Source organism: Cherax quadricarinatus, chromosome 32, assembly GCF_038502225.1.
Source record: "Cherax quadricarinatus isolate ZL_2023a chromosome 32, ASM3850222v1, whole genome shotgun sequence".
NCBI classification, from domain to species: Eukaryota; Metazoa; Arthropoda; class Malacostraca; order Decapoda; family Parastacidae; genus Cherax; species Cherax quadricarinatus.
Genome location: NC_091323.1, coordinates 22473845 through 22487553, shown reverse-complemented (window position 1 = coordinate 22487553; position 13709 = coordinate 22473845). Strand labels below are relative to the sequence as shown.

The window sequence follows — 13709 nt, the reverse complement described above, 5'->3', positions numbered from 1 at the left end:
GAAAGAGGGTGTGGTCTCCTGTTGATATGTGGCAGAGAGTGTGGTCTCCTGTTGATATGTGGCAGAGAGTGTGGTCTCCTGTTGATATGTGAAAGAGAGTGTGGTCTCCTGTTGATATGTGAAAGAGGGTGTGTTCTCCTGTTGATATGAGATGGAGAAGAGATCGTCTCTTCCATTACATAATGCAGGAGAAAGGCGTGGCCTCCTGTTTACATAAGAGAAGAGTGTAAACTTGCTAGTCCTATCTGGAAAATGATGGGGAAGGAGGGAGGGAGGGAGGGAGGGAGGGAGGGACAGGGTTAACGTGAGAGATCTCAACTATTTTCTAATAAGCTCCGACAGTACAGCGAATTTGCATATCCTTATTGATTAGTGGGAATAGTGTACTATTAATGTGTGAAACAATGGTATATGAGGCTTAAATAACGGTCCTCAGACTGGTCAGAATATAGCACAGATAGTTCTTTTCTCTACTGAACAACGCAGGAAAGATCATGGTTCTGTTCCATACACAGCAGCTGCTTTGACACTATCTTTTAAGAACAACAGTTCTTTTGATACTACATTTTTAAACAGAATAGTTCTCTGATACTGTATTTTAAATATAAAAATTCTTCTGATACTATACGCAAAAAAGCTGTGAAAATATTTTACGCAGTACAGTTCTTATATTTTATGCATGACAGTTCCTCTGTTCTATGTACCACAAAAGACAGTTCTGACTTCATATTCCTCACAGAACTGTTCCTTTTTGTACTAATCACTGACAAATTCTCTGACATTATACACATTCCTCACTGACAGATTCTCTAGGATTATATACATTCTCCACAGACGAGTTCACTCTGCTTTATTCTACACCAAACAGTTCTTATCTGTATTATATTCCACTCATAAAAAATTCTTATCTACTATGTGCCACACAGATCAGTGCTATGTGCTGCATTCCATACAGAACGGTTCGTCTCAGGTACTCTGTTGCAAAGAAAACAGATCTTTGAGTTATTCCAAACTAAGCCGTTTCTCTCTGTAGAGAACAGAGCAGGACCGTTCCTTTCAGTGCTGTTCCACACACAAAATCTCTCTTCCCAGTCCTGATGCAACAAAAAAGTTTAGAACAGATTATTAATTTGATAAAATGCACACGAGGAAGTGTCATAGGCGCGTGAATGTTACTTGTGTTGTATTCAAGGGCATCAAACTACATGAAGGTATTGCACTCCTGAAGATGTCATCTAAGGATACACTACAATGGAGTTTTTTATGACATTAAAACCCAACTCCAGTAGGTCAGGGGACCCTAAACCACTAAAAGAGTCCTCATTTAAGGAGACGCTTATGTTTCCTGGCGAACAAAACATTGCCTAATACCAAGGGTACTCGAAACCCAGTCCTCCACTCGAGAGGGAATTTGTGGCTAAGCCTTATAATCTGTAGCGTGTAATTCAATATTCTTTTCTCTGGTTATCTGCTCTGCTAATGAAGGAGGATCCAGCTGTTTTTAAGTACTGGCCTCATCTTCTCCGCTATTATAAACAATGCTAATCTGGGTTTTGGTCTTCTCCATGATTAAGTGCTGACTTTTGTAGACCTATCGATTAAGACATATCTTATTAGTCTAAAATTATTGGGTATACACCAGAGCTCTCTCAGAAAGCCGAGACAACCTCAGGGGAGGGTCCTTGAAATTGGATCTGTGCTCCGGTTCCTTGATATGAGCCCAAATACCTTCCATCTTCCCCCCGCATGCGCTGCATAATCCTACGGGTTTAGCGCTCCCCATAATTATAATTATAAATCTCCTCTTGTGTGATAGATCATATTATTTCCCCCTCAGTAACTTTTCATAAATGTTATCAGTGTAAAAAAATAACTGTATTCTCCTTCATAAATTTGTATTTAAATTTTCCCCGAATAATTTCCATGTCATGTGAGGTGCTGAGTAAATGATTTTAAGTGTTGTCTCAGAAGGTGAAGAAGAATCTTGCAACACATGATTTAACAACGGCAAAGAGAATTCAGTTGCTTAAATATACACAGAGAAGATCAGCAGTCGTCATATTTCACACATACGGATTTTCAGTGTATTATGTACCGGTAGTTTAACAGTGGATGTAATTAGCACAATATTTAGACATTCATAAGTTGTGTATTACACAGTCTTAAGAAAAAAAAATCAGTGTGCATTTTGGGTCGATTACTACCTATCTGTGTAACTTGTGAAGGAGAGGAGGGAACACAGTGAGTGTTTAAGTGATAAATGCGCTGGGTAAAGGAGAACTATAAAGCGATTTAAGATACTGATCAGTGACGAACAGTTCTGATGAGCCAATAATTTATAAATAACAGAACCTTAATTACCACTGTTTCCATATTGAAAGTGTTTATGAAGGTAGTGATACTCGTTGATAAGATTACTTGATAATGGGGTTGATATCCCCCACTGAAGTGTTTTGAGACTCTCTGACCGCGGGTTCAAACCCCACCCGTGGTATGGTTTGAATGTTAACTATGTTGCCCGTAATAACCTTTCTAGATGGCGACATGTACTTTTCACAGGATGAGTAACGCTGCCCAGTAAACTCACGCTCAGGGCCAAAATCTCATGACTTCCTTTACCTAAAGAGTGTTAATCCCTCAGGATAGGGGCTTCACCTGCTTTAATTTCCAAGTACCTGGTGTTGCTGGCCTGGTAGCTCCGGGGCACCGACGCTACCTGGTATCCTTGGCCAAACTCGTCGGCCCTGACGTCACCCGAGCCACGGGTATATAAGCCACTACCGGGCTGATCACCATCAGTCCAACCCAGAGAATTCAACTAACCAAGAATGAGACAGCTTGTAAGTCCCTTCCTACACCCTCTTAAGTTGTCTTGCCCGCTGCTTGCCATGTACTACCACAACCACTATTAGTGTCACTACCAATAGTTCCACCACCATTATTAGTGTTCCTACCACTAGTTCCACCACCATTATTAGTGTTCCTACCACTAGTTCCACCACCATTATTAGTGTTCCTACCACTAGTTCCATCACCATTATTAGTGTTCCTACCACTAGTTCCACCACCACTGTTAGTGTCCCTACCACTAGTTCCACCACCACTGTTAGTGTCCCTACCACTAGTTCCACCACCACTGTTAGTGTCCCTGCCACTAGTTCCACTACCACTGTTAGTGTCCCTACCACTAGTTCCACCATCACTATTACTGTCCCTACCACTAGTTCCACCACCACTGTTAATGACCCTACCACAAGTTACACCATCATTATTAGTATCCCTACCACTAGGTCCATCACTATTACTGTCCCTACCATTAGTTCCACCACCACTATTAGTGTCCCTACTACTAATTCCACCACCACTAGTGACAGCCACTACTACCACTAGTGATAGCCACTACTACCACAACCACTAGTGACAGCCACTACTACCACCACCACTACTAGTGTCCTTACCACCATCACCACTAGTGATAGCTGCCACCACCAAAACCACCATCACTAGTATCCTTACCACTACAACCACCACTAGTGACAACCACCACCACCACTAGTGACAGCCACCACCACCACCACCACTAGTGACAGCAACCACCACCACCACCACTAGTGACAGCAACCACCACCACCACCACTAGTGACAGCAACCACCACCACCACCACTAGTGACAGCAACCACCACCACCACCACCACTAGTGACAGCAACCACCACCACGACTAGTGACAGCAACCATCACCACCACTAGTGACAGCAACCACCACCACCACCACTAGTGACAGCAGCAACCACCACCACCACCACCACCACCACCACCGCCACAACAATTTCAGCATTTCATCTTAATTTTGACAATCAAAATTATTTTTCTTTTAATTTTAATTCTCAGAAATGCTTATATTATTCGACTTTTTAAGTTGATTTATAATAAGGAGGAAAATTTTTCGTAATTTAACCCGACTGAGCGGAAAGTAAATATAAATGTGTCTGTCATGGGCAGATATTCCTCACTGGAACACTGTTCTATTTTTTGTGTAAATGTTCTCTAGTGTTATTGCTAAAGAAAATGTAGTTAATTTTTACCATCAGGATATTAAGTCTTTCACTATTAGCCCTCTGTTTGCCAGGGTAATATACATCAGGATATTAAGTCTTTCACTATTAGCCCTCTGTTTGCCAGGGTAATATACATCAGGATATTAAGTCTTTCACTATTAGCCCTCTGTTTGCCAGGGTAATATACATCAGGATATTAAGTCTTTCACTATTAGCCCTCTGTTTGCCAGGGTAATATACATCAGGATATTAAGTCTTTCACTATTAGCCCTCTGTTTTCCAGGTTAATATTCATTTCTCTGTCTGCTAAGCATGTACTTTCCAAAGCTTGCCAGGGTATATATTACAGCATGTACTCTCTTCTGCTTGTTAAACCATATAATCCTCCTCTTTGCTATTGCATGTACTTCCCTGTCTGCTAGTACATATACTATCCTCTGCCAGGGTATATACTTCCCTCTGTATACTTAGGTATGTACTGTCCTCTGCTAGGGTATAGACTACACTCCGCCAGAGCATATACTATACTCTCTGCAAAGCTTGTATTCCTCACTCTATCTGGTTCAAGTGGTTATTCCTTCTTCCAGCAGTTCCGCTGTCAAATTGCAAAGAAAATGTTTACCTGCATTTCGCTTTCTTGTTTTGCTTCGAGTTTTTCATGCATACCTGAAGGATCTTTAATCTTTCCCTGTGTACCTGTTAGCCTTATTATACATTGAAACCACAATTAACTTGGCTTATTTTTCGTTACAACTGTTCTTCACCAATCCACAGAGAGCCTTCTGCTATACTTTCACAATCTCTACTATCTGAGCAGAATTATAGGCAATTGTAGTCTTCGATATGACCAGCAAAGTTTGCTGTCTACATCTTCCATATTTCTAGACGGAAGTATAGACAGCTAGCTTGCAGCTAATATTTCTCAGCCGATAGCGTCGATATGAACCGTGTTGTTTACTATCTGCCTTCATGAGTTCCCATACACATTCTTACCGTGCGTTGTTTCTTCAGGTAGTGATTGTGGTGCTTGCCGGCACGGCCTTGGCTATGCCACAGGTCGCCCGGGACAACACCTTCACCAAGATTCTCTCATTCGAGTCGTATCAGGATGGCAGCAACTTCGGCCACGAACTTGCCCAGGAAGACGGCACCACCTCTGGCCAGAAATTCGGTCCCGATGGAAACCTATATGGATTTTACTCATACGTGCAGGACGACGGCAATCGCGTCAAAGTGCTGTGGAGGGCTGGTCAGGGCATCGGTTATGAGGTCATCGGTACTGAGGGTATCAACCAGGAAGGTCTTGGTAACCTAAGGGCGCCTGTTTCAACAAACCCAGAGCCCGCACCTGTCAGACAAGCCCCTTCCAGACCACCTCCCGTCAGAGCTGCACCCCGTGCCCAGCCTGTACCCGTAGTACCTCAAGTACCCCACCACGTGCCAGAGCCAGTCCATAGACCAGCACCAGCACCAGTACACTCCCCTGCGCCCGTCTTGCGTGCCCAGGGCCATTTCATACCCACTCCAACCCCAATCGTGCCCTCTCGTTCCCCTGCTTTTCACGACGAGCTAACCCCATCACCACACAGGTTCGACTATCCAGCCGTGCTCAACTTGGAGAGAACATCAAGCGGCTTTGTCTCGTCCCTACAGGCTGTTTGAGAAAGCACTGGTGTCTTGTATAGTTAATATTAATATTTTGCCTCTTGTAGAGTCCAAATGATTTAATAAAAGATTCCCCTTTTTTATATATTGTTTTTTTTTCTCCACTAAAATGAGTGGTGAAAATTAGTAGAAATTTAAAATTCTGGTTGTTAGACGTAGACTATCCCAAGCAGGACAAGCCGCGGCCACCATAAGCAGTCTGACCAGTCGGATAACGGGTCGGAAGAGACCAAAATATATCAGAGCCGCGCCCAGAAGTCCTTCAAGGTCGTACAAACTTACTCGGCACAGTGGGGAGAATGAGACCATGTACACTTGCTTGCGCGGCCGGTGTACATGGTGAGTGGCAGATACATAACACAAGAGTTAAGCAAGAGATGCTCAGAGGTCGACAGTAGTGTAATTCAGAACTTGGTAGCTCATTTGCACTTTCATGGCCTGGCTTGGTTGGCATATTAAACTTATGACAATTCAGGCTCGGCTGGACAGTTACACTTACACTGTATAAACCAGACTTGGTTGGTAAATTACAACCGCATTACGACAGGGTCGTAAAACCCCGAACTGTGTTAGCTAGATTTAACCAATAACATCCATTGTTGTTAGGCTGTATACACTTTAAAAAACATTGTGTCAGACTGTACAGATATTCCTTTTCCTGTATCCTGATCACCTTTCATCAAGGTGAACTGACCAGCCTGTCTAGTCTTGTGTAATCCCTCGGGACCGTCTAACCTTGGACCACAAACAATACATACCCGTCTATCCTTCGGTAACAGACAATAAGTATCTGTCCCTTCAGAGGAGGTGCCTTGATGCCTATTCCCAAGTACCTAGTTGAATGACTATACCCATGCCTGTGGTCACAGGCGTCTGTGGATCACTTCCCAAGTGAATATCCCAGTAAGACAATGCTGAATATAATAATAGTTTGGTCTCTTTTAACTACTGAGTAGTGGATATACCAGGCGAGTTGATCCAACTTGGTGAAGGAATAAACGAGAGAATTCAGATATCCAGGTCACGTCTACGAGTCTCAGGCAGGCAGGTAGCCAGGACCCGCAAATGTCAAGGTCGTCCGCCTTTCTTCTGCACCCAGCGTTCAAACAGGAAATAGTCACCAGCGATCCAGTTTTTTCTCTCCACCTTTTTTTGTAACCTTTTCCCAGTATCTGATTAAAGTGTTGGTTGCGGGTCGCTGGAGGGCGGGGTTTGAGTAAGATCATGGAATACCTGAGAAGTCTCGTATAACGGGTCTTTCTTGATTTGCAATTACAAGGAACGATAAAGAAATTATCATTCGTGTCCCTTCAAGGTAAAAATACGTGTTGAACGCTTACCAGATAAGAATAATAACGTTACAGATTATCATATAATGTGTGCTTTTTTTTCGAATCTACGTAATTCACGATTACGTCTTTCCGTGACGTCAGTGAGAATTATATCTGGTTTCTACTAATTTATTGAAAATGAAGTTCCATAGCATTTGAATTTCCTTGCTTTCTAGAGTCATGAAATCTTTTGCAGTGGTCGCCGTTGCCCAGCGGTGAGAGTAGCCACTCTCATTGCTGAGGTCCAGGTAACAAACCCTGGAGATTAACATAAAAAAAAAAACTCACCCCTCAGGGAAGGTTCCTTGATGTTGGTGAGGGGCTCTTGATTTAGGGAATTGGATCTGTGCTCCAGTTCCCCGAATTAAGCCTGAATGCCTTCCACATCCCCCCCCCCCTGGGCGCTGTATAATCCTACGGGTTTAGCGTTTCCCCCTTGATTATAATAATAATAATTTGTTCTGCTATCCAGGTACTGCGGAAGTTCTCTACCAAGGTCCCGTCAAGGAGGGTTCCTTGATGCTGGTGAGAAGTTCTTGATCCATGGAATTGGATCTGTTCTCCAGTTCCCTAAATTAAACTTGAATATCTTCCACATCCCCCCCTCCCAGAGGCTATATAATCCTACGGGTTTAGAGCTTCCCCCTTAATTATTATAATGATAATAATCTCTACCAAGATAACAGATCATGACAAAACTACTGCTGCTGTCTTCAATTTATATTTGCCTATATTCGACTGTTTTCTTAATTTTCCCTTTCTTTGTCCCTCCATTCTTCCTTCCTCACTTACCTTCGTGGTTGTGTACGTAACTCTGTACATTTGCATGCATATACACGCGATATTACTTTTTGGCTGGTCCCCAGAATTATTTTAGTGTTGAGGACGAAGGATGTGTTTGAGATGAAACAAAAAGGGACCGGTTAGAACAGGAAGTGATGGAATGGGACAGGAAGTGACAGGATAGCGTGAGATGGAACAGGACATGGTAAAAGCAGCGCTGTAAGACCCATATTGGTGTAGCACTTTTTTTTAATAAAAAGGAAGGTACGGAATAGCATGGAGCAGGACAGGAAGAGACGGGATGGCACAGGACGGGATAGGCAGGATTGACACTTTGATCCATCACGCTCGACCTTTACATTGGCTAGCAAGGAAGGGGGAGAAGGTTTCATTTTATTTTTTGGGAAAAGGGAGGGAGGGAGGGAGGGAGGGAGAGGAAGGTCATGGGAGGGTGAGGCCGGAGGGATTGGTGGGTGAGAGATAAATTTGGATTGTACCCTCTTGGGGGAGTTTCTTGGGCAGTGACACTTATGTTGAGTGAATATTCTCCCCACTAATATATACTCCCATGAAGACCGTATATATTTCCCATATAGTTGACGCTGTTGACGATAGCAACTCCATCTGTCGCTGTTTCAGTATACAGGTTTCACTGCTTCTATAGTTACCATATTCTTAACAACAGGTATTGCTACCTTTACAAAGTATCTAACTAAAGCAAATATTGGTACCTTTTTTTTTTTAGTTAAAACTGTTCACTAACGTCTGTGGTGTTATTAACTCGTGGAATGTGTTGCATGATAAGACAGTGTTGATACACCTCCCTCTCCCCTTTCACAGGTAACCTAAGCGAATCCAATCTGCTAATGACTCCTCTTCCTTTTCCATCATTCTTACCATACACAAACGAGCTGGTTTCCTTTGATGCAAACTTCTACACTTACTCTGATTCAAGCCTTTACATTATATGTATGTATATATATGTATATATATGTATGTATATATATGTATATATATATAATATATATATATATATATATATTTAGTAACCCCTTCTGTAGACATTTACTAAAAAAGAGAAGAAGAAAAACTTTATATATATATATTGGCACCGTATTAAGAGAGGTGTTGGGATGGTTTTATAAAGAGATAAAGAAGATGGTAAACAACTGAGTATATCACTAGTGTGTTATTACTCTTCTCTGTAATAGTAACATAATGGAAATAAAATCTAACTGTACATCTGTTATATTTCTTGACTTGCTTTTCGTATTTCAGGTAACGAAATCTGTCATTATGAGCTGAGAGACGTCAGTAGGTGCTGTGAGGGTATCGTCCAGCATTCCACTATGGGTTCGACAGCCATCACAGCTTCAGAGGTTCCGTTGCAGCAAAGGGAAATAAAGATGGAGGTTTAGGGAGGATAAGAGGGGGGAAAGAGAGAAAGGCGGATGGATGGAAGAAACAGGTGTTTTTCAGAGGCTAAAAATCAGTGTTTTTTCAGCCAGACAAGATGCCAAATTTTTTTTACCATAAATTTAAATAATGATAATATTTTCTCTTCATTCCTCAAACTTTCCTGCCAAGTTTGACACTAACGACTTCTTCTTTTTTATGAATATAAGTAACACTTAAAAATTGTGCATATAGTACAAAAGGTACATTATCGTGACTGGAACAATACACAGATTCACACACTGAAGCCACAGCTTCAGGAGGTGAACTGTCTGGTCTGACACACTTCAGCGATCAACCGTAAAAATTAGTGAATCTCCAGAAAAGGGCATAAGATGTTACTTGTCAAGTCGTAACGGCTTAACAAAGCTCCCGGAGAGCTAAACGTTACCATAATAAAGATTCACATTAGTTGCTTCTGCGTCCATTTACCTAACATTCTGTCGGTAATTATACCATCATTACTAGGATGTTTATTGTTAGATCAAATTAGTTCTGACGCTACGCGACGATACACACAAGGGAGCCTTAGATCCTTGGAGCTTCGCCAAAAAAAATTGCACCTAGTGCAAAATTTTTTCATCCCACTTAACAAGATTTGTATCACCAGCTGCCAGACTCCATCTAGAAATTTCTTGGTGATTTTTTTGGTTTAATCTGTATTTTTCCCGTCTTATTTTTTATGAGCTTGAGCTGGGTACAATCCAGATAAAAATAATTATTTTGTAGGCAATACCTTAATTAAGCCGGAAAGTAATAACTCAGACATACAGCCAAAGAAAAGTTTACTCTTTACGTTGTTTGGCCACGATAAGCCTGGGTAAAACGTCCTTAAATTTCTCTTCAATGGGTATAGAGAAACACTGCTCTAAATTCATGTAGCATGTAGACAAGACCTTCAAGTAGAAAAACAGAAAAATGTGAACTTTGAGGAAGGTCACTCAAGTACCCAAGGCATACTTGAACCTTAGAAGAAAATGTTAAGTGGGGAGAAAAAATTGTTTTGTATAGTTTGTGTGTGTGTGTGTGTGTGTGTGTGTTTGTGTGTGTGTGTGTGTGTGTGTGTGTTAATATATCATGTACGCTGATACCTACACTGTTTACACTTGAAAGCTTCTACCTACACTCTCTACATTTCCGAGTTGGTTCGTACACTGTTTACACTTCACTGTTTACGCCGCAATCTTGTCCTTATACCCTTGCACTCGCGTTGGCGCTATAAATCTTTATGCCCATTTCCCACACGAGTACTCGCTAACCATGCCTTCCCCCTCCCCTCAACATAACTCACTCCCCAAGCTTTCCCACAACACTTCACGCCCTCATTAGTTTTCACACTGATGAGGGCGTGTTCCCACAACAACTCTGACCCCACCATGGTTTCAAATGACTGAACTAGATATAAGACAGAATTTAAGCTTTCAAAATAGCCTGTTTCCCAGTATCTGTCGTAAGAGCCACTAGGATTCGATAACCTCTCACGTAATCTAAAAAATTTCAACCCAAGTAACGACCGATGTTTACTTCGTAGCTAAACAACGCTTCGAAGAGGAAGCTAGACGATCTTTCGGTCGATCGTGGGTCATTACCATGTTATAAATGTTACGAATTGTGCCTTTATAATGGCCTTGGACGGACGGAAACGTCGTCGTAAAGTCCGTATCCAAAGTATTAGTTATTTGTTCATTTTTCCAGCCATAGTATTGTAGATTAATTGTTCATTGTTCCAGCCTGTCTTATGGGCTGTTTATCAATTGTTTCAGCCACGGTATTGTGGGTTATTGTCAGTGGTTCCATCAACCCTATTGTGGGTTTTTGTCAATTGTTCCTGCTACGGTATTGTGACTTTTGATAGTCACATAAGGCTTATACATAAATTCATCAGTTAACCTTTATTTCTGATGATAATTAGAAGTTTGTCCCTTTCTGAAGGTCGTCAATGCACCTTTGTCCTCCATATAAGAACCACAGGCAGAAAACAACCACCCTGGGAGGTACTACTAGCCTGACATACTAGAGTGTTATCCGTTTAAGACTTGAACGTTTATATATATATATATATATATATATATATATATATATATATATATATATATATATATATATATATATATATATATATATATATATATATATATATATATAGAGAGAGAGAGAGAGAGAGAGAGAGAGAGAGATAGACAGATAGATAGTGTGAGTTTATGTAACTTCACTTTGCCTAATGTAACCTAAAAGTACATTCAACTAACATTTAGTGTGTGCTGAAAGATTTTCCAATCTCGTTTGACAATTGACTACCGCTTCCTGAGCACCTGAGGTCGAATTTGACCACCTGTTGTCACCCCTTGTTTCCTTCCTCCTGACCTGACTCTGGAGGCCCTGAGCCACCTCCACCCACCTTTATATTTATTACTCCAGATTGGTCTTCCAGCTAACCTCGCGGAAGAAGGTGTACTTATCTTCTCTTCTCCCCCTCCCTGTCCCCTCCCTCACACTTTCCCCTTCCTCATACTCTTCCTTCCCCCATACTTTTTCCCTTCATCGCTCCTTACAAACTCACCATTCCATTTTATGTTCTCGCTTTCTTTATCCTTTCTCGTCTCTGGAGGCCTTCGTTGGTTTCTCCTGTCTTCTCTTCCTTCTCGTCTCCCTCCCTCTCCATTTATTCCTCTCTTCCTCCCTTCCTGTGAGCATTCAGCAAAGAACAAAAATCCAAAGTTCCGTGACTGGAACAATACACAAATTATTATTGTACTCTAAGAATAAGAGAGGAAGTTTATATGTATACTGGTGATGGATAAATATTTTGGGTGGTAAATAAGTCGATAAACAAAGGGGAAGAAAGAAGACTTGGCATTATAGCAGTTAGTTTAATATTTTTATTATGCACCCCATACCCATCCTGTGGGTAGAAGTCAAACGATTACAGAGGTACACAATGGGGCCTGGGACTGGGTAGCAAAGTTTTGATTGCTGAACAGTGGTAATGAACTATTTAAATGTTTATATCTGATTACGATCGTAATGAGTTATTTATACAGACACGAATTAAGACACACACACAATGCTTTATTTACAGTGAGCAAACTCAGTCTTTTCCCAGAATTATGGTAAATAAATAAATTTTTCCACGACTCAGAACCTCAGTCCCTCGAGCCAGAGAGACTACACCACGACCTACTTCATTTGTTCTTCACGCTGTTACTTGTACTGACTTCCTGAATGACGAGTCTCGTTCTCGCCATATGCTCCCAAATGTACCCCGATGGTTGGATGGACGATTTTTGCGAAATTATTGCATACACAAATCTTCGCTTGCCTTAGTCAGCAAGAAGAGCGTTGCTATTTAAGCCAAAATCGCAAGTTTTACCTATTCGGCACGACATATACATATATATTTCCCCATGGTATCTAGTTCAAGCTTCTTCATCTTGAGACTACTCTCTGTCGACTGAGAATCGGACGCACACACCACATCCACAGCCACACCTGTCTGCAGGTGCTCCTGCCCCTAGGCCCCCCAGTTTTGTGGATCTAGAGACGTGCAAATGACGGTGGAACCCTTTTTAACTGTCCACAATTTAGGCCTTTTCGTTTCTGACTTGGATTTTATAATTACTGAAGTGCCTGTTGGGATCTCTGTGATCTTTCAGGAGAATCCTCTGACAATAACATCTTAATGGGATTTTAAGTTGATGGTAACTATTTTAACTTGGTGTACACAATATTTGTCTTCAGTATTTTAAATATGTTTATAGTTTCATGTTTTATTTTGTCTGTGTTGCACTTAATTGTTATTCCCAAAAGTGCCGATTGATCTCACGATCAGAACGCACTTTAAATTTCAAAATTAATTCGCCCATGATAAAACTGAGAAGTTACTCGGTCAGGTCGCATCTCCACACCAGCAAAAGCAGAGCATTCCAGGTGTTCCACTCTAAATATATCAAGACCTTCATCTTGTCTTCTTGTACACCCGGACATAGGCAGCTCTTCCGTGTTCTCTTTAGTGTTTTTTTTTTTTTCAAATACTCTCCTTGTATGGTTATGTGAAGCGCTAAATCTGTGTGGACAAAATAGTGGAAAGAGTGGTGGAGGCTCGAGTCTCCGTCTCATCTCTTTCGAAAGGCTATAAAAGAGCAAACAAACGCTTCTTACCCTTGAGTTTACAAGTTCCAGCATTTTTGTTGGTATTGTTATCAAGTCGTCCTTGAGCCGCTGGATAAATTTCACTCTCTCTGTCGTTTCGCTTCTTCTAAAGTTACACTTCATCTCACACCATCTTTTCTTCCTGGTTTCTCTTTCTCGCTTAATTTTTCCTTCTTTACAAGTATCTCACTGTTAGTGTGTCGTGGCTACTCTTCTGTCATACTTCCACTAGTATATTTTCCCACTTACTAGCAGTTGTCTTCAAGATT

At 41.4% G+C, this 13709-nt stretch overlaps 1 protein-coding gene across 1 annotated transcript; it reads left to right on the top strand.

Annotated features, from left to right (window-relative positions):
• The first annotated feature begins 2714 nt into the window (after positions 1-2714).
• LOC128690126 (uncharacterized) lies at positions 2715-5805 on the top strand. The gene is made up of 2 exons (XM_053778687.2): positions 2715-2840; positions 5069-5805. Exons 1-2 carry the CDS (start codon positions 2829-2831, stop codon positions 5717-5719), a joined length of 663 nt encoding a protein of 220 aa, XP_053634662.1. The 5' UTR covers positions 2715-2828; the 3' UTR covers positions 5720-5805.
• Positions 5806-13709: the final 7904 nt, after the last annotated feature.